Source organism: Podarcis tiliguerta, assembly GCF_965153285.1.
Source record: "Podarcis tiliguerta genome assembly, chromosome: 2".
Taxonomy (NCBI): Eukaryota; Metazoa; Chordata; class Lepidosauria; order Squamata; family Lacertidae; genus Podarcis; species Podarcis tiliguerta.
The window spans coordinates 51,093,648-51,121,315 of NC_139535.1; the positions used below are offsets into that span (position 1 = coordinate 51,093,648).

The window sequence follows — 27,668 nt, forward strand, 5'->3', positions numbered from 1 at the left end:
TGGCTACATTGTTCTGAGAGTAAAGGTTTTACCAGAGGAAGGTTACACAAGCAGGTATTTAAAGTTGGCTAAACAGACAAAGCAGCCAGAAATACAATCAGAGGAGCTTCGGGATGTAGACACAGACTGTCCCCTGTTGCTGGACTGGGTTGTGGGAATATTTCACTGGGGTGGAATTTGGCTCGAGGTAAAAGTCACTTCAATGGAAGGATAGATTCTGAAGCTGAGACTCCAATACTTTGGCCATCTCATGAGAAGAGAAGACTCCCTGGAAAAGACCCTGATGTTGGGAAAGATGGAGGGCACAAGGAGAAGGGGACGGCAGAGGATGCGATGGTTTGGATAGTGTTCTCGAAGCTACCAGCATGAGTTTGACCAAACTGCGGGAGGCAGTGGAAGACAGAAGTGCCTGGCATGCTCTGGTCCATGGGGTCACTATCTACCTGAGGTGTCTTGTGTGAAGGTGCCGCAGGGCCAGGGAGGGATATGCGCCGATGGCGATAGCCGGGTTGTGGCCATGCAGCTGCACCCAGGGGACCCTGGCCCTCCCGCTGGCATGCAAGGAGGTCCTTCCCAGAAGTGCTCGTCCACAATCTGGGTCCCTTCTTCCGCACTGACAATGATTCTTTCCCCCATTACACCCACATGGATGTTGGCATTAATAACAAGAAAAATCTGCTGGGATCTAGGAAAGCAGCCTTTTATAGTTGTTCTGACTATTCCCTTGAGAAGACTCATCAATAGCTATAAAGCACAATCTGTTCTCCCTTAGCAAGCACTTGTCAATAAAAGAATCAATAAAACAATGGACTTGGAAACATCACTATTTCTACAAAGTACACCAAGAAACTTAACCCCACATGTAAGTGTCCTGAGACCTAAGCAATTGACTCTGGCCCCCAGGAACAAATCTCTTGAATAAGAGTCTGTTTACAGTTACTGCCACTGGAACATAATCCTTGTCTTCCTGGCCAATTCAGGGACAAATGGCTTTAATGCACACAATGGTAAAGGCATCTCCTCATCTTTTCTCCCGATCTTGTGAAGTATTATTAAGTAAGAAACATGAACAATTATTTTAAGGCTTCAATCATATACCTGCTTCTTGGGAATAATGCAGGGGCAAGCTCTGTAATTCTCCCTAGCATAAGGTTTTTTTAAAAAAAAAAGTGTGGCTACTGCTTTCATCCCTAACTGCCTTGCATATAGAAAAATGACTGGCCAAAACAGAGAGAAGAGGCTGGAACAGCACATCAGATAAGAATGAAGTAGCCAAACAGGGCTGAGGAATCATACAGGTCTATGTCTAAATTTGGACCCATGGCTGAACTGCGTTAGTATATGAAAATGAAACAGTGGGACTATGCTTCAGACAGGCAGAGCATCTCAGGGAAAACTGAAGTACCAGGTGAAATAACAGAACAACCAAGTGCCAGTAGCATGTCTTCAAATTATTGCCTGGCTCCATGCCTTAGATACAGGTTTGCTGATATTTAGGCTGCTTTCTAGCATTTTCTAAATGCAAGCCCAAAAGGCTTCAACAAAAGGTGTCATGTCATTCCTACAGATATCCTAGGGAGGCAAAAGCTACCCCCTGAAAAGTATGAGGGCTGAGGTAGCAGACTAGGGGTAGTCATTATGATGCTTCTCAAATATTGTGGACTACAGTTCCCATTAGCTCCAGACAGCATGGCCAATGATCAGATATGATGGGAGTTGCAGTCCACAACATCCAGAGTGTATATTGCTCACAAAAGCGCTCAGCTTCAGAAACTGTAGATCCAGAATAAAATAAGGCTTGCGGAGGTGCTTGGCACCCACCTCCCCCCTGCCTTTCCTTATACAGGACTATTAGCCTCCCTGGCAGGAGAGTTTGCATTTACTTTAAAAACAACTCCAGCCTTTCTTTGCACAACTGTCACATGAAGCTAGCTGCGCTCTCTCCAATGAGATTCTCACAGGTAATTGCTGCCCAAGGAGACAAGTGCTTGCATGAAAACCACCGCAAAGCCTGGAGAGGGAATAAGTGATTAGAAAAGCACAAACTTTAGCACAGGCAGGTAGTACATCTTCACCATTCCCTTGAGAGAATGCTGAGAGCACAGGCACAGCGCTTCCTTCCTGGGGCTATGGTGTCTTACAAGCACATCCAAGTACGAAAAATATCTGACAGCAAGCAACACACTGTCAAAAATGGTCTGAGACCTTGTGAGACTCATTTGGTGGACTAAGTAGACAGACTAGCTACAAAAGGGCTCACATTCTGTAACACTCAGGCTATGTATACCACAACAGGTGCCTGTGCATTTTGGAATTTCCCAGGGCCCTGGAGTGGTATCACAGTGTATCCTGCATCATGTATACTCAGATGTTGGAAACTGGTGCTTTTACAAAGACTACCCTCATTGTAGCTAGTGGAGGAGACATTGGTATCAAAGAAAGGGAGCTCAAGTGTTATATTTCTTTATGATAAAGAATGACTATTGGTAACCAAGAGTACCCATCCTTTAAGGCTGCATCTGTTAACAGGAAAGAAAAGGTGTGCATGCATCAGACCGTTCAAATGTAATAGCAACAATTCTGGGGACTACTGTTTGAGTAGAAAGAGCTGTTTTTCTGCCCTATCCAACTTGAACCACATTCACAAGTTTAAACTAACCCCACCCACCTCAGGACAAAAATGTGGTGAAAGTGCTCTGAGGCCATAAGCAGATGTTACATGGGATGCAGTTGTTATCTCTTAAGGAGAAATCTAGGTTGCAGAAAATGGAATCTTCACTCTCTCAGCACTTGAACAGAAGCATCTTGTAGTTCAAAAAAGGAATAAGATTATTTCCCAAGGAAAGTTGCTATGATTTGGAGAGCTGTCTGGAGTGTGACTGCAGTAAGAATTAGAACCTCTGACTTCACTGATTAGTAGTGACTCCCATGCCACATTGCAATGACCCCAGAACCAACCAGTATTCAACACAGAAATAGGTGGGAGCCAAAACTGGCTAGTCTCAAGGCAAAGCATGGAGAAGCTCCATGGCATTTCCACCTCAGTAGCAAAGGCTAAAATGCACTTAATGAGCTGGTTGTCTGGATTAGCCAAGAATCAGCAAGATCCATTATTTTACTGAGAATTCAATTTGAAGCAATCAGGTGGTGTGAGAAAAAAGACCAAGGCAAATCCGGTGGAGCAACTGAGCTATTTCTACAGATAGGTAAACAATAAAAATAAGAATTATTTTATTAATCTGATTAAGAATAGTCAGAAACTGCTTAAAAGCCGCTGCAGTGCAGTTACTGCATTCATATTTCAGATATACAGTATGAGGCATAAGATTTCAGAAGATGTTCCATTTCTTGTACATACGTCCACCTATAGATTGTTGTGTCTGTTAACTATATCTCATATTCCCACATAAAATCTCAGCACCTTTGCCCCAGTTTCAAATCCTTGTCTCAAAGACCCATGTAATCCATTGCTCTGAATGACTATATTCCTAGATTTGAGAACAATGCAACTAAAGTGTAAAGAAGAGATAAATTTGTCAGATTAACAGCAAACAAAAAAATCCTGTTGTTAGTTGCCAGGGCAACACAGCAGATAACAACATATTTGTGTAAGCCATTAACCATTTTTAATTATGACATCACTTTCTGCTATGTTCTCATAGCTGAGAAAAGGACCAATGCCCTCTATGTTTGAGCCCCATTTGTGTGTTACTCATGTGTAGGACATAGTGGTATTTATGTTGGCATGGTCCCTGCCCTCTCCCCGATGTCCCTTCTTTCTCTAACAACTACTAAGGACAATCCTCACTGAAGTGCAAATATTGCAAACCATAAGTACTCTTCTTCCTCTTCTTTAAGTAAAGTACAGAAAAGGATTAGGCCAATTCCAGTCTTGCAGGAGGCACACAGGTTTCTCATCTATCAGAAGAGTCCAGATTCAAAGTTCTCTGCTGCAAGTGGCTTTGTCAAAAATAGCCTTGCAGTGAGATCTATTCTCTAGCAATTCCAACCTGGATTTCCCTGAACCCCAAGGGGGCACCTCTGCCAGCAGATGCCAACAACTGGACTATAGACTCCTTGGAGGATCAAGGAAGCCACAATGAGCTTCCCCTAAAAATGTCCCTGCAGTTTAAAATCCACTGCCCCTAGAGGAAGCCAACAGTTGCAGAAAAACCAGCTGGCCCTTTAAGTGGTGTAGATTCAGGGGGCAAGGCTGTAATAGTATCTAGCTCAGACTAGAAAACTCTTGTGGTTGCTCCAGAATAGTGGTGAGACGATGTGTTTCTTTCTCTGGATGGATAATCATGATCCTGAACTATAAATCAGCATCTTGGTACTTTGTCTAGACCTCCAACCTTGTCTGAGTTTCTAGTCTATTCTGGAGCCCTGGACCTCCTGGTCTCCATCTTACTTGGGTCATCACCACTTCTTGATAGTGGACACTGAACCTTTCTTTCAACAGTATGTTTAAATAATCTTGGCTGGTTTGCAATTTCTTTTGTACATTAATTTGCAGTCTGTAGCCATGCATCTTTGTTCCACAATTTCCTTAGATGTTATAAGATCAGGGGAAGTCAGAATTTGATTCGACACCTCAAGGGACCATTAAATTACTAGGGACTCAGTAGGCATCATTCTTTTTTGGTCAGTATTGAGTCATGTACTAGTACCACTACCAGGCACTATACACTACGGGTGTGTTTTGATGCTTTTCCGGGGCTAAGCAGAATGTGCCCCTATCAAACAATTTGCATATGTGAAAAATGGGTTGGGGGGGGGCAAAAGCTTTTTCAAAACACCTCTAAAAGCTCCCTTCTTTTGCACTGGTTCACAATTCTGGCACCTGTAGCCTCAGCTCCATTTTATGTCTGAAAAATGTTCTTCTGAGTAATAGTGAGATTGCTAGAGAGCTAATCAAATTTGGTGACATAGTGACATCACTGGGAGCAATACTCTCTTTTTGTTGACTGTATGCCCTCAGTGACATCATCACATAGCCAAATCTTACAGGTTGTATAATGATATCACCCTAGGATGAAAAACTATTTTTCAAACAATAGCACCGAAATTGCTGCAATTTCAGGATGCACAGAGGCTCAAAATGGAATGCTGTCAAATCACACCTTATGCTGATTTTACTTATGTGATTGTTTGTTTATTATGTGATCTGCATAATTCTACAAACAAACAAATAGTGCAGGAGACTCTTGCTTACCGGGCCCTGGAAGCTGGCAGCCTCCAAAACTCCCATGCAACCATTCCAGAGTCTGGTAAACAAGACGGAGGGCTTAAAAGCTTTTTCCAGGAAGGGTTTTCCCACCACGGAAAGCGTTTTTAAGCCCTCTACCTTGCTTACCAGACTCTAGGAAGGTCTTATGTGGGCTCTGGAGACCTTCTCAAGATCTCAGGTGGATGGGGTTATTCTGATTTTATACACAACCCTCAGGACCATAACACCCAGGTAACTCTTCAATATATGTTAAGAGTTGTGCATCTTCACTGCGGTGCTCTCACATTTGCAGAAATTAATTTTTTAAAAAAATAACCCCCCAAACCCTGATCTCAAAGTTGGAATCATATTTCAGAGGGGAAAGAGAATACACACAAAATGTGCTCTCTTGTTTCGGTTATAGTCGTACCTTGGTTTTCGAACAGCTTAGTTCTCAAATGTTTTGGCTCCCGAACGCCACAAACCCAGAAGTGACAGTTCCAGTTTGTGAACTTTTTTTTGAAAGCTAAACATCCGACGCGGCTTCTGCAATCAGAAGCTGTGCTTTGGTTTCTGAATGTTTTGGAAGTCAAACGGACTTCTGGAACGGATTCTGTTCGACTTCCAAGGTACGACTGTATTGGACTAGGTATATTTTACTATATTGTCCTAGTGTTCCTATATTCTGCCTCAGAACTGTTTCTAGTATTAAGGCTTCTAGTACTACTACTCTTTTGGAGACACTGCTGTGATCTTAACTTTGCTGCCTTAAACCCCTTTGGAGAAAAGTGTGGTGTATAATTCTAACAAATAATGAGTAAATAAATCCTCCAATTCAATAGCACAGCAGGTTTGGGAAATGTGAATATACATACTCTGAAGAATGTGCTCTCCCCTAAGTGTGTCTGTGTCCTCTTCTACCCCTCCCATTCAGCTTTGTGTCAAACCTCTCTATGTGTGTGCCCATGATTGGCTTTTGTGGTTAGTTGTGCTTGCGTCTCACATCACAGACCTCCTTTGGGCAAGTCAGCACCTAGTCCCAGTATTTCCCATCTGTAAAACAGGTAAGCATTACCTATACACTCTGTCATCAAATGTTGGCAGCATTCTGTTACATATGTGTTGACTATGGCTTCACTCACTTTCTTGACTGTTTAATACTCTGTAATGTATTTATTTGTCCTGTGGACTAATCTCAGCTTCAATGTGTGAACATTTTTAGAAAACCTTAAATTCTTATTCTTTATTAATGTGATGCAAATATGCTTCTCTTTGTATATCTCGACCTGCACTCTACAACTGGATTAACTAAATAACTTGAAGTTCTTCCTTTGTGTTTGCAACATGGTTGTAGATTGGATTGCATTAGGTAATGTGTGATGGCCAGATATCAGATGTGGATGGCACCACTTGGCGACAGGGGACTTGAAAGAACATGATATAGATGGATAGACTGCTATGCTCCACCCCTGACCTATCAGACTCCATCCTCAACAAACCATTCTGTGTCTAGGTTCAGTAACTGAACCTCAGAGTTCTGGTAAAAGGGGGCGGGGACCATGAATGACAAAAGTTTGAAGTCTGCCCTCCCTGATCTACTGCAGAATTTGCTAGTTTCCCCCCAGTTATATGCAATTTGTCCATATGGTAAGAATATGAAGAGGGCAATGTAACTGTGTAGCACACATCTGAGGCAAATTTCATGTCATTCCTCTTCCCTGTCCATAGTACTGCCAAAATCAAACTCCACATATTATAACTCTTGTTCCCAAAATAGAACAGTAACATATTCTGAACAAACAGTGTCTGAGCTGCAGCCACAATGCATGTCTCTGCCAAGAATGATAGCATCTGCCAAATACCTTGAGATTAAAAAAAGAAAAAAGTACTTAATAAACATTCATTCACTGAAGGGGAAAATACCATAAAATTGCAGTACTACTCCTGCAAGATCAGGGAACCCTGACATAGAAGTTATACTTTCAGTGAGTTAAAAATAGGTTGTTCATCAGGAAATAATCTCTCAGCTTCTGCTCTGCCAGAATGTTCAATGGGGAGGAAATTATGTGAATTGCAAGGAAAACAGGTGTTACTGGTAAATAAAGAATGCTGACTCCCCTCTTTATGCATAATTCACAAAAAAGCACATTTTAGGTTAGCAAATCAGGTGAGCACCTACCAAAGGACTAAGCTCTGTCATATACCTGGGCAGGCTGGGCACCAAGCAGGAAGAGTTAGGAGGTACAAGAGGAGAACTGGATGCACCATCTTTTTTTTAAAAAAAAAACTGTTTATTCAAACAAATAGAGTCATAAATGGGTCATAAATATAATGTCAGTAGATGGCTTCTGGGCTGTTTGCTTAATGCAATTCTTTGGGAAATACATTCAACCATGGTTTACAGCAGGCTCCACACTTTTCTTTAAACACTTCAATGAAAATAGTGTTTATCTAGTATAATTAGGGTTCTTCAAGTAGTCCTTTGTGCAAACCCATAATATTTGGCGAAATGATATTATGGCCTTGTACATTTTTTGTTTTATTGCATTTTATTGTACACCATTTCAGAAAATTTGGGCCGCAAAGTGGTTTATAAATATGCAAATACATCAATAAATGGTTCTGCTCCTTCAATTCCTTCTGCATAGCTACAAAAGTAAGAGACAACAGAGGAGGAGAATGGGGTGCCTGGATGACCACTTGAAGGGCACCTATGAACAGGTATGTCAATTGTTTTTCTTCTTTCTGGGCTACATGAACTCCTACAATTGACTGACTAGTAAGCCAACTAGAGCTAGACACTTCATTCATGGAAGATCTCACAAGAAGTATCAGCACAGGAATTAAGATCCAGAGCACAGTGCCTGATAAGTAGGTAGGACAGTACATGTGGCAGTTCTGCAAAGTTCAAAGAAGGATGTTTTATTAAAGTGTGCTGAGGAGGTAGCTGTTCTATGGAATGAGTTGACAACTGGGTTGTTTGGCTAACTGGTAGCCCAGATCCCTAGAAGACACTACCCAACAAAATAGTCTTTTGAGATGACACCTAATTACCTTTATGAGAGCCATTACATACAAAAGTGTTATTCTTCCAAACTTTGTTGTCCTAAAAATATTACAAGGCTAGCAGGTGTGTAGTGTGCATTTGTTGTTGCTGTTTTTCCGTTCTGGGTGGAGAGCTGGAAAGTTTATGTCCTGACTGAGAATAAAGAGGGACGCAACCTTTGGAAGGAAGGATACCTCCATAGTCGGAAGTGGTGTGCTTCCAAATACCAGTTGCTGGAAACCACAGAAGGGTTGCTGTTTTACCCAGATGCTGCTTGTGGGCTTTCTATAGGCACCAGGCTGGCCGCTGTGAGAACAGGATGTTGGACTAGATGGGTCACTGGCCTCATCCAGAAGCTCTCTTAAGTTCTTATGGTACACTAGAAAACCACATTTATTCTGGTACATCTGCTGGAAAGGTGAATCATAGCATAAAACAGACAAGAAAGACTATCATGAAAGGGAGATAGCAGAGATCACAGGTGGCTATAGATTCACAGTGATTTCTCACTTGTTGCTTGAGAACTAACACCAGTATCCAGGGCAGAGTGGGTGACAGGAGGGTAGCTGTGTCCAGAAAAAAACATGTAAGACAGAAAGTTTGAAAATGTTTAATAATCAACTACTGAGGGTTGTATTAAGAGACAACAGTTACATGAGAAGAAATGGACAGGCTGTGGGAACAAAGGTGAAGGCATATGTCAATACATTTGATACAGAAGGGAATTTTGCATCCATAACATGAGAAGCAGTCATGGCATAGAATGAAGAATGAGAGTTAGCAACAACATCTAATTGGAAGTCTGCCATGGCAAGCAGTTATCTATGTAAAAAGCACCCAGATATCTCTTTTCACTTAAAGAGTGTGGGCACTACTATAGTACATTTCTGGATGCCATGGAGTATTCAGGGAGAAGAACCCAGTAGAGATAACAGTGGTCTCTAACTGCAAAACAGAAACTTAGAGACAATGGGTGTCTTTAACAGATAGTTATGCGGGAAATAAGATCAATTTGCACGGATGATGAAATGTTAAGAAAAGTCAGAATATTAGCAAGAGAAATAATTAAAAGCTTCTTTTGACTATTCATATTATTTGTATCCTGGTCTGGTGACAGAGTACAGGCATTCATTTAGGATAACATTTTCTTTGGGAGGCTGAAGTACTGAAACAGGAACAATATTCTATGAGGATGGAATTGGATCTATATGTTCTATGATAAGCAAAGAGTATATTGCTTGGGATAACGTAGAAATAAGATGGACACTTGAATAATTGAGGAGGAAGGGTATGGTATGGTACTGTATTACATTAGAGTATGTAACTTAAGATTTTGAGAACCCATACCAAAGAAACATGAGCGTATGTCACCAAAATGAATGGACAGTTTCAGGAAAAGCCAAAGGGAGGCAAAGATCTTCATCTGGAAGTCCCTATATTCTTGGAAGTGGAGTTAGGTGATATATCTTTGTTTTGTTTTAACAATTCAGAAAGGAGAGTAAGTTATGAGATGACACCTGAGAATAATGCAAAATAGAGTAGGAGTTTACTCCCTGGTAATTTTGAGGTGCCCTTTCTGCACCTTTCCCAGGTCTACAATATTCATTTTGAGGTGCAGTGATCAGAATTATACAAAGTATTCAAAGTGTAGTTACATCATAGATTTGTATTGCAGTGGAATATAGGCACAGGTCCTAGTGGAAAGCCATAACCTTTGAACTACAGTCCACTACATAACATACTACTGTGTTGACTTTTTTTTTCTTGGAGAAAGGCTTCAGCATAAAATAATGTTGCCAGTTACTGTCCTCTGGGAAGGTGTAAAAAGCGGAAATACATTTTCTCACAAGAAATATTGAGATCGTGCCATACACACTTGATAATTGGCAATATACAGGGAGAGCAGCATAGTAAAAATTGCTCCCCAACATGTCCAATTTCCTGCTGCCTTTATCAGTCAGTGCAGAATGCTGTCCCCCCCCCCCAAACTACAATGGGGAAATTTGGAGCTGAATGGTTTTTCAAAAACACACCCATTTGTGCATTTTGTGTCTGTGCATTTTGTCCCCGCACGCATGAGAGAGAGGAAGTAGGTGGGTGCAGGGAGGAAGAAGTAGGTAGTGGCTTTATTCCAAGAGTCCTTTGGTACTTGTAAGAGTGCAGGGCACTGGCACCAACTATAGGGAGCCCTGTAGTTTTGTGGGTGCTTGGTAACCATGCCATGGGGCTCTGACGCGATGTCCGAGGAAGGCCCTGCAAAGCCTCCGATGCAACTTCCAGTAGAAACCGGAAGTTGCATTGGAGGTCTCATGAGGCCTCAGATGTGACCTCCCAGGCCCCGTTGAGGCAATTGGGCACCCATAATCAGTGGTGTAGCTAGCCGCTTAGGTCCTGGGGGAGGGGAAAGCCACCCATGGGGGTGGGACAAGCAGGCCACAGGGTGGGGTGTGGCATGGCAGGACGCAGGGCCTCCCTGGAGTCTGCCCACTGCCTCCCCCTCAGCTATAGGGCGGCGGGGAGGCAGAAGACAGATGCAAGCCTCATGCTGCCATTTGGGCAGCCTAGAGCCTGCAGGTGCCCGAGCCACCACGTCACTTCCAAGAGAGACACATAGTTCAGGCATGGTGCAGGCCCCATGGTAAGTGCCACCCCCACAGTGTGGCTCCCAGTGCGTCCTAACCTCACCCCCCAGCTACACCTCTGCCCATAATCTGGGACCCAAGGCAGTGCCCCTGTTTAGGAGAGACAAACTGGTTCATTTGTAAGAAGTGGTGCTTGCTGCAATTTTTATTTCAACTTGCAAAGAACTTACTCTGATTATAGTTGGGGATCTTGCATGTGGATGGAAGAGATTTTGAGAGTGCATAGGGAAAGAAGAAGAAGGGAAAGTTCTATTGCACAAGTCGAACTCTGCATTCACAGCATTGGATACAACCCTAAAGTTCTAGAGAATTCTCAGGGTGTACAGCATGGGAGCAAACCCCAGTTTAGAACTGCACAGGGACCATATAAAGAAAAAGCACAGCAATATATATCGGAGACTAAAGCCATAAGAAAGGGTAAGGAGGACATTTTATCTCATGACCTGTAAGGCCAGTAATGTTACTCAAAAAATACACAAAAATAAAACTGGAATCTCTTCAGCTTCATGCTAGGCTTCAAACTATCCAAATCTAGTTTTGATGTTTCCCAAAATAGAGTCCTTGGGTTGCATGTGCTGGCTGAGGTTGATGGGTGTTGTAGTACGAAACACTTGAAGGGTAACAGGTTGGGAAAGGATGTCCTTTCAGTTATTGGAATTTATTCTTTTTGAAGAAAAACTATTTCCCCAGTATATTTTTATTTCCTGGTTGTGTGTTTTGCTGTTTAATTACCATGAAGACTGAAGATCCCAGAAACAGTAGCTTTAGTCAATAGAATAACTAAGGAAACATTAATGTTGCTGTATTTTTACTAAGAAGGTCATGTGCAGGTTTTCTGTTCTCACAATTCTACAATGATGTCTACGAAAATTGGGGGTTATTGTCCTAGATCTAAACACTTCAATAGATTGGAGATTAATACACAGATACCAACCAAAGTGCTCAGCCCCTCCTGGCAGACATCCAGAAGACCTCTCAAGTGCAGGGACTTTTTTTTTATACCAGCTTGTGATGTATGCACATTCCTGTACAGAATAAATTTGAGGCTTCCAAATTTAATTGCTAAGTAAGTGAACCAGAGATACATGATGTTAGAATAAAAGCATCTTTTAACTCATTTAATTTGATACACAAAGCTGTAGTGAAACCAGACATAAGACAGTGCAGTGTAAAGAAAAAATAGAGCATGCCTTTAAAGTTAAAAGCCATAATAAAGTTTAACTATGGTTTCAGGCTCCACCACTCTGATCCAACAATCTTAAGACAACTCCATCATTCAGAAATCCCCAGCAGCTTCATCCCTTTGTTTTGCATTGAGGGTGACAGTAAAGACATTCATGTTTCCTTTTAGCCAAGCATTTTTATACTGCTCTGTCACTTTCAATCATGTCTGAACAGCCACACTTGACAGACTTGGCCATTCTGGTAGACATGTCCATTTTAAGGAGGGATCTGCTCTGTCTGGACACAGTTGAGGTGTGCCCCAAACATACACAAAGGGCATGGGGCAAGCAGACAGGCAGTCTAGTCACCAAAGGCTCAAGCACTTGGTTTGCTATGGATCACCATGCAACTGCAACATGTGCTCTCTAGAAGAATCATAGCAATGGATTTCAATAACAGCCCCACTGTGTCTCCTTCCCATCACTGTGTAGCTTGGATTCCCCAATTCTTCAGATTCCTTGAATGGAGTGCATTCTAGAGTTGTAGAATTTGATTCTTTGATGTGTTGGGGACCTCCTCCTCTCAGGTCTCATACAACCCACAGGTACTGCACTGGTGATCCAGGTGCCATAGTAAGATCTAGGTATGAGAACTCTCATATGACATATGCCATTCTCATCATGCTGCTTATTTCTCCATCTGTCCCATTCTCATAGTTCTCTCCTTGAGAAGTTGAGGATCTCAGATTGGTCCCCTGTTGCTCTTATTTTGAAGCTCCACTAAACTCTGCTTCCAGCATCAGGAATTCTTGATCTGATCCAGAAGAATTCTTTTTATGAACACTTTTCCTTTGTATTTAAATGATATTGAAGATGCCAAATGAGCAACCATAGAAAATGATGAGTTCTTTTGAAGGATTCCTACTGAAAAATACACATTTTCACAGAATCCAAATGACTCATCAGCTGATTGACACATCAGACGTTCAGAGCCTCCATTTAAAGAAAATTCCACTGAACTAAGCGAGGTAAAATCAAAATATTGTGGCTTGACAGGGCTATGGATGGGGCTATCAGTGACTTGGATCGGTTCCTGGAAGTCATTAATCTATACCACTAAACAAGGAGCACTGGCACTTGGGAGTCTTACAAGCTGAGGAATAAATATATGGAAAATAAATTCAACTTATCACATGGAAATTCAACTATCAAATGCAAGTGCCATGCGTAACAGGTCCGGGGAGTCTCTTGGGCAGCACAACGTGGTTACTCTCAATTACTTTCAACAGGGCATATTTGACCAGCACTGGATTTGCCCATGCACATCATCTTATAGAGTCAGTATGCTCCAAAGGATAGTAGGGTTCAAAAACCTCATCAGACAGGTATTCACTGTTCAGCAGGCTCTCTCATACAAAATGGAATTGTGACCTATTTGAGAGCATAGGCAAAAACATTACTAGCCTTCAAAGGCTTCCTCAGACAATTCGATCTTCAGCTGGATTAAAAAAATTCTAAGAGTCAGCACCAGTTGTATCTAAAAACGGCAGACATTCCATAATCAGACCCTCATCACAAAGACAACATACATAACATTGCGGGACATAAATATATATAACATTGGTGTCTCTTTCTGGAAGTGGTTTGAGACTACCATTCTGCACTGATGAACATGGGGATAAGGAAAGTGATTAGGTTATGAAAACTTACCATTACATCTTTCTATAGCCATCTGTTTGATGTTGCAGAACAAATAAAGAATGCAATATCATAAATACTAAAAAATTTAAAATGTTTATATACACAAGAAAGGATAGAAAAAAGAATTGCTAATCCTCCCCTTACCACAAGAAGCCCACCCCCTTCCTTTTTAAAAAGAGTAAAATGTTCCTATCCTGGGGTGGCAGAGAAGTTTTCCATTAATGAGATTCGATTCCCTGAAGCTAAAAATACCTTCCCAATAAATTGTAATGGGGCATCTTTCTGTTCCTTGCAACTACTTTACAGTGCTATAGGACAACTCTGGAACAAAAATTCGCATTATTGCTCCCTTTTGCAAGATGTGGGTTGCAAGTCATGTAATAATTAAGTTAAGTGACTCAGACCATAAGCTACAAGGTCAGAAAGCCTTCCCGCCGCCGTGCTTCCCGCCGCCCCCCCCCCCCCCGGAAAAAGCACAAGTTAAAAAGTGAAGCAAAACAAAGCTCTGAACATTGTCCCCAACCCCAAAGGAGAAGAGCCGGAGGAGAGGGTTTGCCCAACTCCAGAGGACTCCTGCTGTGGCAAGAGTACTTAATCCATAATTCTTCCCTTCAGTGTTCTGGCCTTCTTTCCCCAGCCAGGCTCTGAGCTCTATCAAATATTCATCTCCTCTCTCCTTAAATAATAGATCAATGTAATAACAGGCAAAGCACAGTTAATCACAGCTTTTCAAACCCCACACAAAAGCCACCAGGCGATGGGTAGGGACAGGCACAGCAGTGCGGAGGGGGCAGGGACCCAAAGCATCAGCAGCCTACAATGACAGCACACACAAGTGGGAAAGCAACTCCATGCCTAGCCCCTAGGCCATCCCCCGCAAAAGATGCAGCTGCAGGCCTCCTTCGAGGAGAACTTGTCATGACGTAGCCAGAGCCAACAAGCAGGTCTTTCTGGCAACAAGTGCTGGACAGAGAAGCATATGCTCAGTGGAAAGAGAATGCAAAAGTGAGGCAAGGCGCATAGGAGAAGTGTTCATGTTTACACAGAGGTTTAGCATGCTAGCTTCCCCAAACCAAGGACTAGAATTTAAAATCTATTATGTAGCTAAAGCAAGCAAGCATGGATAGCTTCAGTTTAGGTTTACTGCCCATCACAAAGTCACTGTACAGTCTAGAGCACTGTCACGCTCAGATTCTGAAAAGTACAAGAAATGATTACAGGAGGTATTTGCAAAAAGGAGTTGGTGTCGACTGACCAGCTGAGCTTCATGAGAATTGAGGACAATGGAAGAGGGAGGTGCATTGTTCAAAATGTGCTATACCAGTGTAGGAAAACTTCATTACTGTCTTTCTGCTACAAAAGATTCCCTCTAGATCTGTTGTGTTGGGAGTGAGCCCTCAAGAGATGTAGGGATTGCTGCCTTCTTTGTTTTAAGCAAGTACCAATAGCAGGCTGAACTGTGAAGATCATCTGCACCTCTGAAACTGTATATCCCTCTCTGAAACTATATATATCTCTCTGAAATTGTGTATGCAGAAACTCTCAGAGGGACACAGTCCCTTATTGCTCCAAGAAGCGCAATTCTTTCCCTAACAAGAGGCTACTTTTTTTTAAAAAATTGACCTTCCATTCATGGTCACACAAAAACCCAGGAGACAGCCCTGCTGAGAGCAAGGACAAAGTGAATGCTCCTAGGACCTATAGCTAGTGCTTGAGCATTGCATGACAATTAAGTGCAAAACAAAGCTAATTATGATTGACAGAAGCCCCAGAAGCATTCTCGCTCCTTTCAAACCACCCCTCCCTTTCTTGTGACCTTCATGACTAACGAGCAGCAAAAGGGATCAGTTTCAAATTGCATAGGTATCCAGTTGTCTTCAGCTTCTCCCAATATGCCCAGAGTACAGTATATATACACATGTATCCTGAATGCTCCAGACGAGTCTTCACAGATGCAACAGCCATGTTCTCAGTGTGCCGATATAGATGGTGTGATAAAGATCCCAATTCAGCAAAGGTCTCGGCAATCTCCCCCCAGCATCCAAGTTGTCAAGCATTATTAGTAGTCACTGCCAACAGTAGAAGTAGAAAGCACTTAGCATCTCAGAGGAATGGGCTCGAAGGAAGGAAGGATGATAGATTAGATAGCAAGACAGATGTGGTGTTTCTTTCAAGGTCACAGGATCACTGCTCGACTTCAAAAATGCAAACTATTTATTGGCACATCTACAGGTCGCTAGCTTTTGAATGACATCAGTTGCATCAGAAGTCAACAGGGAAAATGGCAGAGGCTTCTGCAGGGAAATTCATAAAATGAAATCATTAAATCAGACAGACCTGGGAATTTTTAATATAGCTGTTTGTAAAGAGCTCAGGGAACTTCAAAGGAAAGGTGTTATATTAGGGCAAAGTATTATTAAGGATGAAGATGGCCTTTGAAACAAACAAGGTGTAACGAAAACATTCTAATAAAGTCCCTATGGAAGGTTTTGTTTTTAACTGCACAGGAGAATGAGATTGGAAAGAGCAATCTCTTATACTGTTATTATTTCTAGATTGTTGTGGATGCCAAATTTTGCCCACTGAGCAGTAGCATCCTCTTAGAGAAAGGCTAAATGAAAAGACAGAATGGGAAGCAAAAGATGAAGAAAAAAATGGCTTAGAATCTTGCAAGCTGCTCAGAATCTACAGTCCCCATTTTGTTCAGTGCTCTGAAGATGGGAACATAAGATAACATAAAACCTAAGAAGAGTCCTGCTGTATCAGACCAAAGGTCTATCCATTCAAGCAACCTGTTATCATGGTGGTCAACCAGATATGGTTTGAACCCTACATGCAACAGGACTTGAGTGCAGCAACACTTTCCCCAGTTGTGATTCCAAGCAACTGACATTCAGAGGCATACTGCCTCCCGCAGTGGAGGTAGAATATAGACATCATGGTTAGTAGCCAATAGGAACCTTTTCCTCCATAAATTTGAACAATCCTCTTTTAATAAGAACATAGCGACCTGCAAGATAAGCTCAAAATTCTTCAGGATTAGGCTGGATCATTTTGTGATCAGATACCTCATGCTATCATGTCTAACTGAACTGTTATCATGCCCAGTGCTTAAGGTATTCAGTACCACCTTGGCTGATATTTACAACCACTTGAATGATAAAATCCCTTTTTATTTCCTGAATAAGTTTCCATCCTGTAAGAAACACATCACAACATTTCTCCACTGCAACACTATGCAGTCCCAGATAAGGCTACCAGTCCTCACATAGCCAGCCACAAACAGGATGTAAGAAAAAGTCTGTTTGCTTGATTTGTGTATCTGTTCTCTGCATTCAATAGAATTAGCCATGACTTATCCCAATCCAACATAGGATGGAACCCAAGAACAACATAACTAGATGTGCATGCCCAAGAGACATTCTCCCACTGCACATGGTTGTTGTTTTTTTGGACTGAGTGGATTTTCAAAACAACCCACCATGGGATGTCTAAAGCAAATATCTAGATCCCAGTGAGTTGCCATTTCAAAGGTGCAAAAATGCTCTTGATCATCCACTATTTCACACATTACTTGTACCTGTTTGCAGTCATGGTTCCTCAATCTGCTGTTGCAATGTGCGGGGAATACATTCCCATTACCAGAGCAATGGAGCAATGGGATGTGCATTCATATATATATACTGAAAAGTAAATCAGTTCAGTGGATTGATTCAAGCATTCAGTTGTACACTGAAGATGTTGTTCCTCTGTGCTGTCTTATTTTCACTGGAATGAACATCTGAATGTGCATCACAGCATGAGGAAGAATTGGTGGATGTCTTTGTGTACGTGTGCATATACACACACATACCCTTGTTAACAGTTGCATTTTCTTGTGCAAAGTGATTGCTAAAAGACGAACCTTGTGCTGTGTGCAGAGGGGGCGCTCACAAATCTCTCCTCTCCCCATTTTGAGCTAAACGTTAATCCCAATCCATATATGGATACATTTGAGATCACAACTTGAATGATCTTCCATTCTGTGTAATTAAAAGGTAAAGTAAAGGTACCCCTGCCCGTACGGGCCAGTCTTGACAGACTCTAGGGTTGTGCGCTCATCTCACTTAAGAGGCCGGGAGCCAGCGCTGTCCGCAGACACTTCCGGTTCACGTGGCCAGCGTGACGAAGCTGCGTCTGGAGAGCCAGCACCAGCGCAGCACACGGAAATGCCGTTTACCTTCCCGCTATAAAGCGGTACCTATTTATGTACTTGCACTTAATGGTGCTTTTGAACTGCTAGGTGGGCAGGAGCTGGGACCAAACGACGGGAGCTCACCCCACCGCGGGGATTCGAACCGCCGACCATGCGATCGGCAAGTCCTAGGCGCTGAGGTTTTACCCACAGCGCCACCCGCATCCCTCTCTGTGTAATTAAAAGCAACCAAATCAGGTTATGGTAGCTTCCTTTCTTCCCAACATAGCCAACCACAAACAAAGGGGATAAAAATCAATCTGAATTGAATACATTTGTGTTGGGAGCCCTAATATGTAGCAGTAGCAACACTAAATTGCTGTTGAATCTCCCAGACTATGTTTTTGAAAAAGCATTACTTGAGATATCTTTTCTGAACCACTCACCAACATATCCTAATATATAAAAATGGGAAGAGGGAAAAAACCATCCTATTCAGTTTACAAGTGAGTCCTGGTTGCAGGCTGCTTGTGACCAGAATGAAAATTCTTCACAAAGACTTGTGGAGCCTTAATATGTAGTAGTGGGTAAAATAACAAGATGGAGAGACACATATTTTATTCTTTTTAAAATTCAAAGTCATAATGCTGAAACATGTCAGACTGACAAGTGTGAATACCAGTGCAATGTTTCTAAAATAATAGGTGCTGTTGAGCAAGCTGCCTTGAAGTCACACTCAGTAGAACGGAAGCTCATTCCCTACATTCCAGGTGTGTGGGGGACAAATTTCAAATGCTGGGACTAAGAAGGAGCGAAACAAAGCCAAACAGACATGCCAAATGGCACTGTTGTTCTAAATTTGTGAATGGTGTACGAACAGTTATTTCTACTCCATTATTGAATAGAAGGGTGTGCGGTTTTGATCAGTGCCTTCATAAGAGACTACTGGAATCCATATGAGCTAGTCTGTTTACCAAACAGGAAAGCCAAGGTATGTATAACAAATGAGTAAAAGTATTGATTTGCATGACTGTAGACTGAGTCTTGAAGCTATAGGTGGTATCCAGTGAAGTAGTTATGGCGTATGGGATGATAGGGGAGGCACTGTACCTATGGTGGGGGACACATCATGCTCCTTCTTGGGTAGTTTGTCCACGTTTGGTCCCCAACCTATACTGAGCTCTCACCGGTAGCTCCTAGAAGCTGTCAGTGTGCAACAGTCCCCAAACTCCTGGAATGGCCTTGACTAACTGACTAAACCAGGTGAGGGTAGCTAATGGGTCTGAAACCCTAAGTGAGTTAGGGAGTTCCCCTGCATGTGAAGACAGGTTCTGGTGGATTGAACGGATGAGACCAATAGTGGGTCGAACAGTCAAGAAGGTGGTTTCTGCACATGCTGTAGAGTGAAATTAGGGACAGGAGGGGCTTGTCAAACTGGGAAGGAAGCCCATCTAGGAGAAGGAAAACTCTGATCCTAAACTTCGGCTGTCTTGTGGGATATCTTCAGGAGAAGAAGAAGATGAGGAGTAAACCCTACACAAATCCAGAGTGGAGTCCCTAAGACAGTTGGATGGTGCCCTGTATGTCTCCTTCCAGCAACGTCTGGAGCTAAGCTGGTGCCAAATGTATTGCTCTGTTTTCCTTTGGACCACATTAGTGATCCTGAGAGGGGGATCTTGCTGTCTGGGCAGTCCAGGACCTCCATACTGCTCAGGCTTGCACTCTGGGGAGGTCACTTCGGTGCTGCTAACACAGCAATTTGGCTTCACCTGCGGAAGCGCACTCCACTGTCTCTTGAAACAGACAGATGCCAACAAAGGTTAATCTGAAGTCCTGCCTCAGATTAAGGCCTGATGGAAACTCTATTTATAACCAAACCAAACCCAGCTTTAGCAGGATTGGTGGCACCTAATGTTATTTATCAATGTTAGAGTGCATGTCAGAAGTCTTGTGCTATATATATTGAGCACGGCTTCCTTCACTCTTTTTAGACAGCAGGAGAAAGTAAGGTCAGCCATTTGGAAATTATAAACAAGTTACCTCGTGGTAAATTTGTTTCAGTTGATAAGCAACATAGTTGTATAACAGATAGACATTGTTAATTATCACCTATCTAATAAGAAATTCTCTAAAAGTGGAATTCATTCTTCACACAACAGAATTCAGGCTAAAACCCTCCTGCAAATCCCTAGAAGACCAGTATAGTGCTCCTGGGATGAAAGGAATCTGGGTTGATGTTCTCTTAACTCTAGTTAAGGCAGAATTAAGCAGAAGATGCTAAAGCAATAACACAAGGTACTACAATGCTGTTTAATCTGTTCTATTGGACCTCATGTTGTTTGCATTAAACCAAGAGCTTGCAGAGAGGTGGTCTTTGTATTCCAGCTTCTCCACTGAGGTTTTAATGGAAAAGAAACATTAGAGGAAGTGTTAATAGATCTAAATGACATATTAATGGTTACTAAGGTAACCTTGAAAGTAGCTTCACATGCAAGTGAAACAGTTAAAAGAGCCTATGTACATCCTGGCACCTGCATAGCACCTAAACAGCGTAACAGAATGTCTTCTACATCTTTTCCCATTTCATTTTACGACTGACCAGTTGTAGACTCCAAGGCTTACTTACTGGATTTCTTACCCACCCTTCATCATAAGGTCCAGAATAGATTACAATATGAAAATACAGTATTAAAATCGGATTAAACAAGTTACAGGCAGAAGAACATGGGGAACAGGTGTCAACATCAGCCAACATTTTTTCTCTCCCAAGACCCAATTGTTCTGTTTATCAGTCTACTCTGATGAAGAGTTTGAGAGCTTGTACACCTTTTTGTGTTATTTTGGTTGCCAATAAAGATATTGTCCTAATATGAACATTGGAAGTATCCAAATGCTAGTTTGTTTGTTATATATTTTTTTAAAAAATATCAATGTGGTTTACAATCTCTATATAATAAACACACATAATAAAAACACATTTAAAATCAGAGACCATCAGCTAACTATTATGGAAATATATTTCTCTAACTGTCTGCATAAACCTGGCAACACAGTGAACTTTTCAGCAGGTTGAAACAGAAGGTGCCTGCTGAATCTTTATCGGCAGAGAAAGGTTTTATTTCATGTTGATGCCAAATTGAGCCTCGCTAGCTCAGGGGACAACCAACGTCATACCTGCAGATGATCTCAGTGAACGAGCTGGGATATAAGGGTTTAGACGGACTTGAAGGTATCCTGGACTTACCTTGTGCAGGGCTTTGTAAATTAATACAAGGAATGGGCTTTAAAGGGTAAACCTCTCACAAGATGAAGGTGTTCCTCTGATATATTTTCAAGTGCCAGGCATCCCTTTAACTTCAGTGACTTCAACATTTTTACCTGCTGCCCATATGTCAGTGTCTACCAAAGGGCATAAACTGCAGAATAACCAACCATCAAACCATCAGGCAGTGAAACTGGTATCTGCTGCTAAACTGAACAACAGCAAGCAAAAAACATTAAAGACTCAACATCTTCTCTTATGAATACAGCTCAGCCTCCTTCTCAGTGGGAGCCTAAGAAGTAGGCAGCTAGTAGCTGTCTGTCTGATGTGTCTTCAGGATCTGGCTCCCTGGGCATTTTTATAATTTACCACTATTACAAAAGGAACGTATTTTATTATCGTATCTAATTTGAACTATTACATGCATTTTGCTATGTTTGTGATACACGCCATGGAACCTCATGGTTGTTTAGATGACAACAAATTTATACGCCATGTGTAATGCATACAGTATTTATAAATAGCAGTTGCAGGCGATGTATATTTTTGTCCTACAAGTTGTGAGCATATGGGCAGATCCCAGTAGCTAGCAAGTCTGCAGTACTCTAGCAACAGTATCAGGAGAGCTTCAGATAGCACTGATGTCATGCTCCTCTCAAGATTGCAATTGCTTCCTTTATATATGCATAAATCTTTTTTACCTGTCACCATAAGATAACAATCACTATCAAGATGTCATCTAAAGCAATTCAATATTCCAAATAAGACAGATAAACAAGAATTATGTGATGAGCACAGTTAAATGTGGCTTATCCAAGAGAAGATACAGACCTAAGCACAATCATGTTCTTTCTTGGATGTGTTACATGTCCAAGGATGGACAAAGCAGTCTATTTCAGTTTCTTTCATTTTTTCAGTCTTAAGATCAGTTCACCACATTTCATCATTAATTTGTAATTTTTAAAAACAAGTCCTCACAAACATTTATCAGCATTTTAGCTGTATTTCTCCTAATACAGTAAACACATTTTATTATGTAATTTTGCCTAATGTGCTTATATTTCCCAATGTAATGTGTTAGGTTGCATTTCCCCTCTCGCATATGCATTTTTATGTGCATTTTTATGTACATTTTATGCATTTTATGCTTATATGTGCATATTTGTACGTATTTTTTGGTTGGAAACTGTACCACAAAATTTGGGATGATGTGATTTTTCAAAGGATTGTTTCATTTTGCTTTGCATAATTTTTTGGGAAGTGTGAATTAAGAAGGCTCACATTTTAATTTATGAACCATGGATAGCATATCAGACAGGAGAAAAGAGAGAAAATGATTCCTTTGAATAACCCCAGCAAATAACCTGTGCTTCCTGAAGAGGTCAAAGAGAAACAGCAGCAGAAAAAAATAGCAAGCAGGAGATAGCATGTCTGATACTGAGGGATGTGATTGGGCCATCTAATTCAGTACTGATTGGCAGCAGCTCTCCAGAATTTCAGATCAGAATCTTTTCCCAACTCTTTCTTGAGATTCTAGGCATTGAACCAAGCGAAACACACACTCTACCACTATCTATGGCCATAAGAACCCTTTGGGATAAAGAACTGCATTTCCACAGACACACACCCATATCACACCCCCACCAAGGCCATCAAAAGGTAACTGAATGGAACTATAAGCACCAGTTGTCCTGTTTTGAAGAGGGCAAACATTGTAATTAGAGTCTAAGAAGGAACTAATGTATAAAGATTAGTGTGAACATTAAGCCATCATAGTTGCTAATAAGCAGCTGGCCTTTCTCTTCCTTCACATGACACAAAAAAGCCTGGGCCACAACATCAGGTGAAGTTGGCTTTTGCGATCAGGGTGAGAGAAGGACAGGAAGTTCTGGTAGTGCAGGATATATTCTTAAACATGCAGGCCATCGCCAGGATAAGAGTATTTAAGCCCTTTTGCCTACCCTACCAACTTCTTTGAAAATTCTTGCCACCCTTTCTTGGGAATAGTGCAGGTGTTTTCCTGTCAACTCAGGACCAGATAGAAATTCTTAACCTTTCTGTATACTGGGCAGCCAACCAAGGTGTTTGTTTTTGTTTCTTTTGCCTACTCTGTACTCAAACCTACTCTGGTGGTTTAAGGGCAGTTTGAGTGGAGGTCCTGTTAATGAGGTAAATTAGCCACATTTAGGAAGGTGGTGTGTGAAGGTGAACAGGTAAAGAATGGGTTAAAGTGAGTACCTTAGGTAGCTAGCCACTCTTCAGAGGGATAGGTGCTTTCTGAGGCAGTGTATGGGCAGTGTACAGAGCACATTTGAGTCACCCCATGGGAGATGTGGGACCCCAGCAGCTCTTGAGAAGGTTTCCCTACTCACCTGAGTGGGCAGGCCTTAAGGGAAAGAGCAGGGATAATTCCTGCCACTATCATTAAGCAGGGGTTTGCTCACCTCATACAGGTAATGCTGTATAGATCAGATAGCTTCCTAAACTGTCACCATTTTTTGCCAAATTTAAGTGTAAATTAAACATGTGGCTCTAGTGCCACCCAACACTTTGTGCATTGCTTCTTTATTTCCACCTGTGTTCACAAGGTCCATTTTCCCCATTTGTTCACAGGGGTGATTGGTTTTCTTTCTTTCTTTCTTTTTTGCTCAATTGCAAAAAATACATTTCCCATGAAAATGATGATGAATAAAAGAATACCAATAAAGCCAAGAATAGCCTTTTAGTCTTGGAATAGCCTTCTGCTGTCAAAACACAGCATTCACTCATAAATTTGGCAACAGTTAAAAGAGAAGATGGTAAGCCACAAACGTGATACAGGTCCTCACATATCAACGCTCCATATGTTCAAACTGCATTAAACTACAAAATAACCAGCTCTTTGAGCCTCCGTTAGAAACAAACAGCAGTTATCTTGTTGGCTAAAGGATCTATACTGAGACAACAATGAAGAATCTCTGTCTTAGATAAAGTATCTAAGAAGGCAAGAGCAGTATGAAATGAAGTTGTGAACTAGTGTATATCATTTCTGACAATTATTGATTTAGGAATAGTATGAAATTTACTCAAATCTAAACCACCATTCTGGTTATAGTCATTAAATAGCCTTGCTTGTTATAGTAATGCACTGTAGCTTCATATAAATGGGAAAGGCCATAGAGTAGTAGCAGAGCATATGTATTTATTTTGCATAAATATGCATGTCAGTCTTCAGTATAAAATATCCTCAGGGCAGCTAATAATAAAAGAATTATAGAAAGTCTCAAGTTCATTCCTTCTTGGAATCCCTGGTTTAAAAGACTCCCCAAGTTGCTTCCAGTCCAAATAGAAGTGCTGGGTTAGATGGACCAATGGTATAAAGCGTATCTTTGCATCTTTAAAAAACGGACTGTTTTCCAATACAAGAGGCAGATTATTAGCATTGAACTCAGCAGATTTCCTCTAGTATTTCATAGTAGCATACCTGTGATATCTATTTGAGCATCTTCAGCTTCTGCTACTGCAGCTGCTGCTGCTGCTCTGCTTTTCTTCTCCAACTCTTTCATTTCAGGCACGTAGAAGTCCCCTTGACGGGCAAGGGGGCATACAAAATAGATTTTGTTGCCTTTGTAGATTTCCAGTCTGGGATGGGCACACAGTTTCCGCTCCTAAAAGAGATAAGACACACAGCATTGCAAACCCATTGTGTTACAACAAATGCATACATCCACAGACAGATTTTCCAGAGGCCCCAGGAAGGACCTGCATGTGCCCAGGTGGCCCTAATCTATATTCACTGTCTCCTCCACCAACCACTTCCCTACTTTGGTCCCCTCTGGAATTGCTGCTTCTTTATCCCCATAGTCTAGGGGTGAGGTGGGGATCTAAGGCCCAGGTTCCGATATAGCCCTCTAGGCTTCTCTATCAGGACCTTAGGATTCTCCATGGGCCCCACACTCCCTCTCCATGAACCACACTCTTCACTAGAAACTCTGTTCTGCAAGCTCCACAAGTGCTTTTGCCTGGCACATCCTTGCCTGGAGGAGACTTGTGTGTGTGCACAGAGAAACCTCTGGCTTTTGCTTGGCCGGAATGGAGCCAACTGTACATGGTGAGAGTCACATGTACATGGTGAGAATCACAACCATTGCTCCACTCCCCTTTGCCTCTGGCCCCACCCACCACTGGCATGCAGCTCCCAGAAGCGTGCCCATTGGCAAATGTGTCCCCCAGACTGAAAAAGATTTGCTCTAGTCCCTATAGGCCTATACTTTATTGCAACGCACTGTAAAATGGAAATTTTATTATTCCTCCCCTGCCTATTCACGTCTCCATTTTCCCTCTTCTCCTTTGTTTCTCTGTGCCTATTTTTTTTAATTCTGTGTAGAGGCCTGTCATTCCTGTTCTATCATACCATATAAATAAGTCACAACTTTCCAGATCAGCAAATCCCGAAATGTGATATCTCAGCACTCCAAGGAGATTGGCACGCATACCGAGACATATTTGTCCAATTCCCAATTCTTCTGTCATTTTCCGACACCGGGAGACCAAATTTTAAAATGTTTGATCATCTAGTGAAAGGGGGCAAGAGCCCTCATGCTCCAAGATAAAACAGATAATAAACTGCAAAAGGTGGCTTAGCAGATCAATGAACTATATCTCTGAAGCAAATCCATATTCCATTGTTCAGAATTCTAAAACTTCTGCCTTAAGCATCAATATAAAATACTCTGGGATTCATTTCAGAAAGAATATGCAACACATAATCAGTGGGTAAAATAGCTTTAAAAAGTTCAAATTTTCAATCCTTCCTAAATTATCATGCTATTAATCATGTTTCCACATTATCTTCTCCCGATTCATTTATACACCAAGCTCAGCTGGTGTAAAAGCAAAATGGTAGAGCACATAATTTCTACACAACATGGCCAGAAGTTAGTCCTGGCTGAGCTAGTTAAAAGATAGGAGAAAAAAGACCACACCCCGAAATCCTGGGGTGGTGAGGCCAATTAGTATCAAACCATTATTTACTCAGTATAAGGCACCTATCAAGTTTATGAATTTGCCTGGCAAGCAATACATAGATGAAGCCAGGTCATCTGTTTTTCATAGAATCATAGAGTTGGAAGAGACCACAAGGGCCATCAAGTCCAACCCCCTGCCAAGCAGGTTGCAGGTAATTAACCTATTAATATTTACTCATTTACTGCTCATGGTGTTTTTGTCATCTAAAAGAAAGAACAAAGTAGAACCTTCTCTCTCTGCATGTTATTGCGAAGTAGTCCAATGGACATGCAGGTAAAGTTGTCCCCCATCCCCCCCAGTGAGGTCTCTTTCCCCTGAACTAGCTGGCTCTGTGCAGCTACTGCAGTGGAATGCACTTCCGGCCCTTCCGGCTGAGATCCTTATAAGTTCCTTTCACATTGCATCCCCAGCAAGGGAAGGACTCTCATGCAGGACAACAGCAGACCACTCCCTCGTGGAGCGGCAAGCCTGCCAGAATCATCTTGTCTGCAGAGCACTGGGCCAATATCAGCTCCTGAAGGTACCATCAGTGGGCCTGGGAGCACTGGTTCTAGATTTTGTGCCATTCATTTATTTTAGTACAGTAGCACCTTGACTTACGTCACCCTCAGGTAATACAAACTGCGGGTTGCAAAAGCGGCAAACCCGGAAGTGTTTTGCCGTGCGCAGAAGCACTTTACCGTGCCGTGCGCATGCGCAGAAGCGGTCCCTCCAGTTGTGGAAACCTCGGGATCTGACTGGAGCTCCGGAATGGATCCTGTCCAAACTGGAGTTACCGCTGTACTTAAAATTGTAAACTGCTTTGGATGCCTTAGCAGAAAAGGTAGTTTATAACTGCAATAATAAATATCCCTCCCTGCTCCAATCAGTCTCCTCACCCACTACTGCCCTTGGCCAGGCAGTGCATTTCCCCACACACCTGGTCTTCCTGGCCTTGCCCTCTCATTGATGGCATCACTGCACCACAACTGTCATTACAACTACAGTTATTGCTCACAACTACATATGCCAAATGCAGCAATAAAGTGAGGGCAAAATTTGAACCATCACAGAAAAAGTAAAGTGTCTTTGATCTCGCAAGGGGGTCTTTCCCTCTCATTCCACTCACTTCAGCCTGATTCTACCCTAAACAACCTGGAGGCAGAAGTAAGTTAAGAAATAGTTATCGCTTCCACACTAATACTGAGTCAAGAGGACAGGGTGTATTTGAAGAAAAGATGGGGAGTGGGGATGGAAGATTAATATTGGATGATATCTGGGGGAAGTTTAATAATAATATTTATTATTTATAAGCTCCTCAGACACTCAACATGGTACAGTTTTTTATATATATTCTCTCAATTTTGTCTTATTTATCTATTCTATATAAAATGGTAAGGCACCCAGAAAATACTGCATGTTACTTTTGACTGGGGATTTTGTTTTCATGCGGTAAGTGCCCCATAATCTTTGAAGCACAATAAC

General features: G+C 41.9%; 1 protein-coding gene across 5 annotated transcripts in view; it reads right to left on the bottom strand.

Moving 5' to 3' along the window:
• Window positions 1–27,668, bottom strand: part of TEX264 (testis expressed 264, ER-phagy receptor) — a 144,390-nt gene that overhangs the window by 11,454 nt on the left and 105,268 nt on the right. For all 5 annotated transcript variants that reach the window (XM_083429535.1, XM_083429532.1, XM_083429534.1 and 2 more), the window contains one exon: window positions 24,661–24,844. In XM_083429535.1, the coding sequence (XP_083285661.1) occupies window positions 24,661–24,844 (184 nt within the window). The remainder of the gene's footprint in view (window positions 1–24,660; window positions 24,845–27,668) is intronic.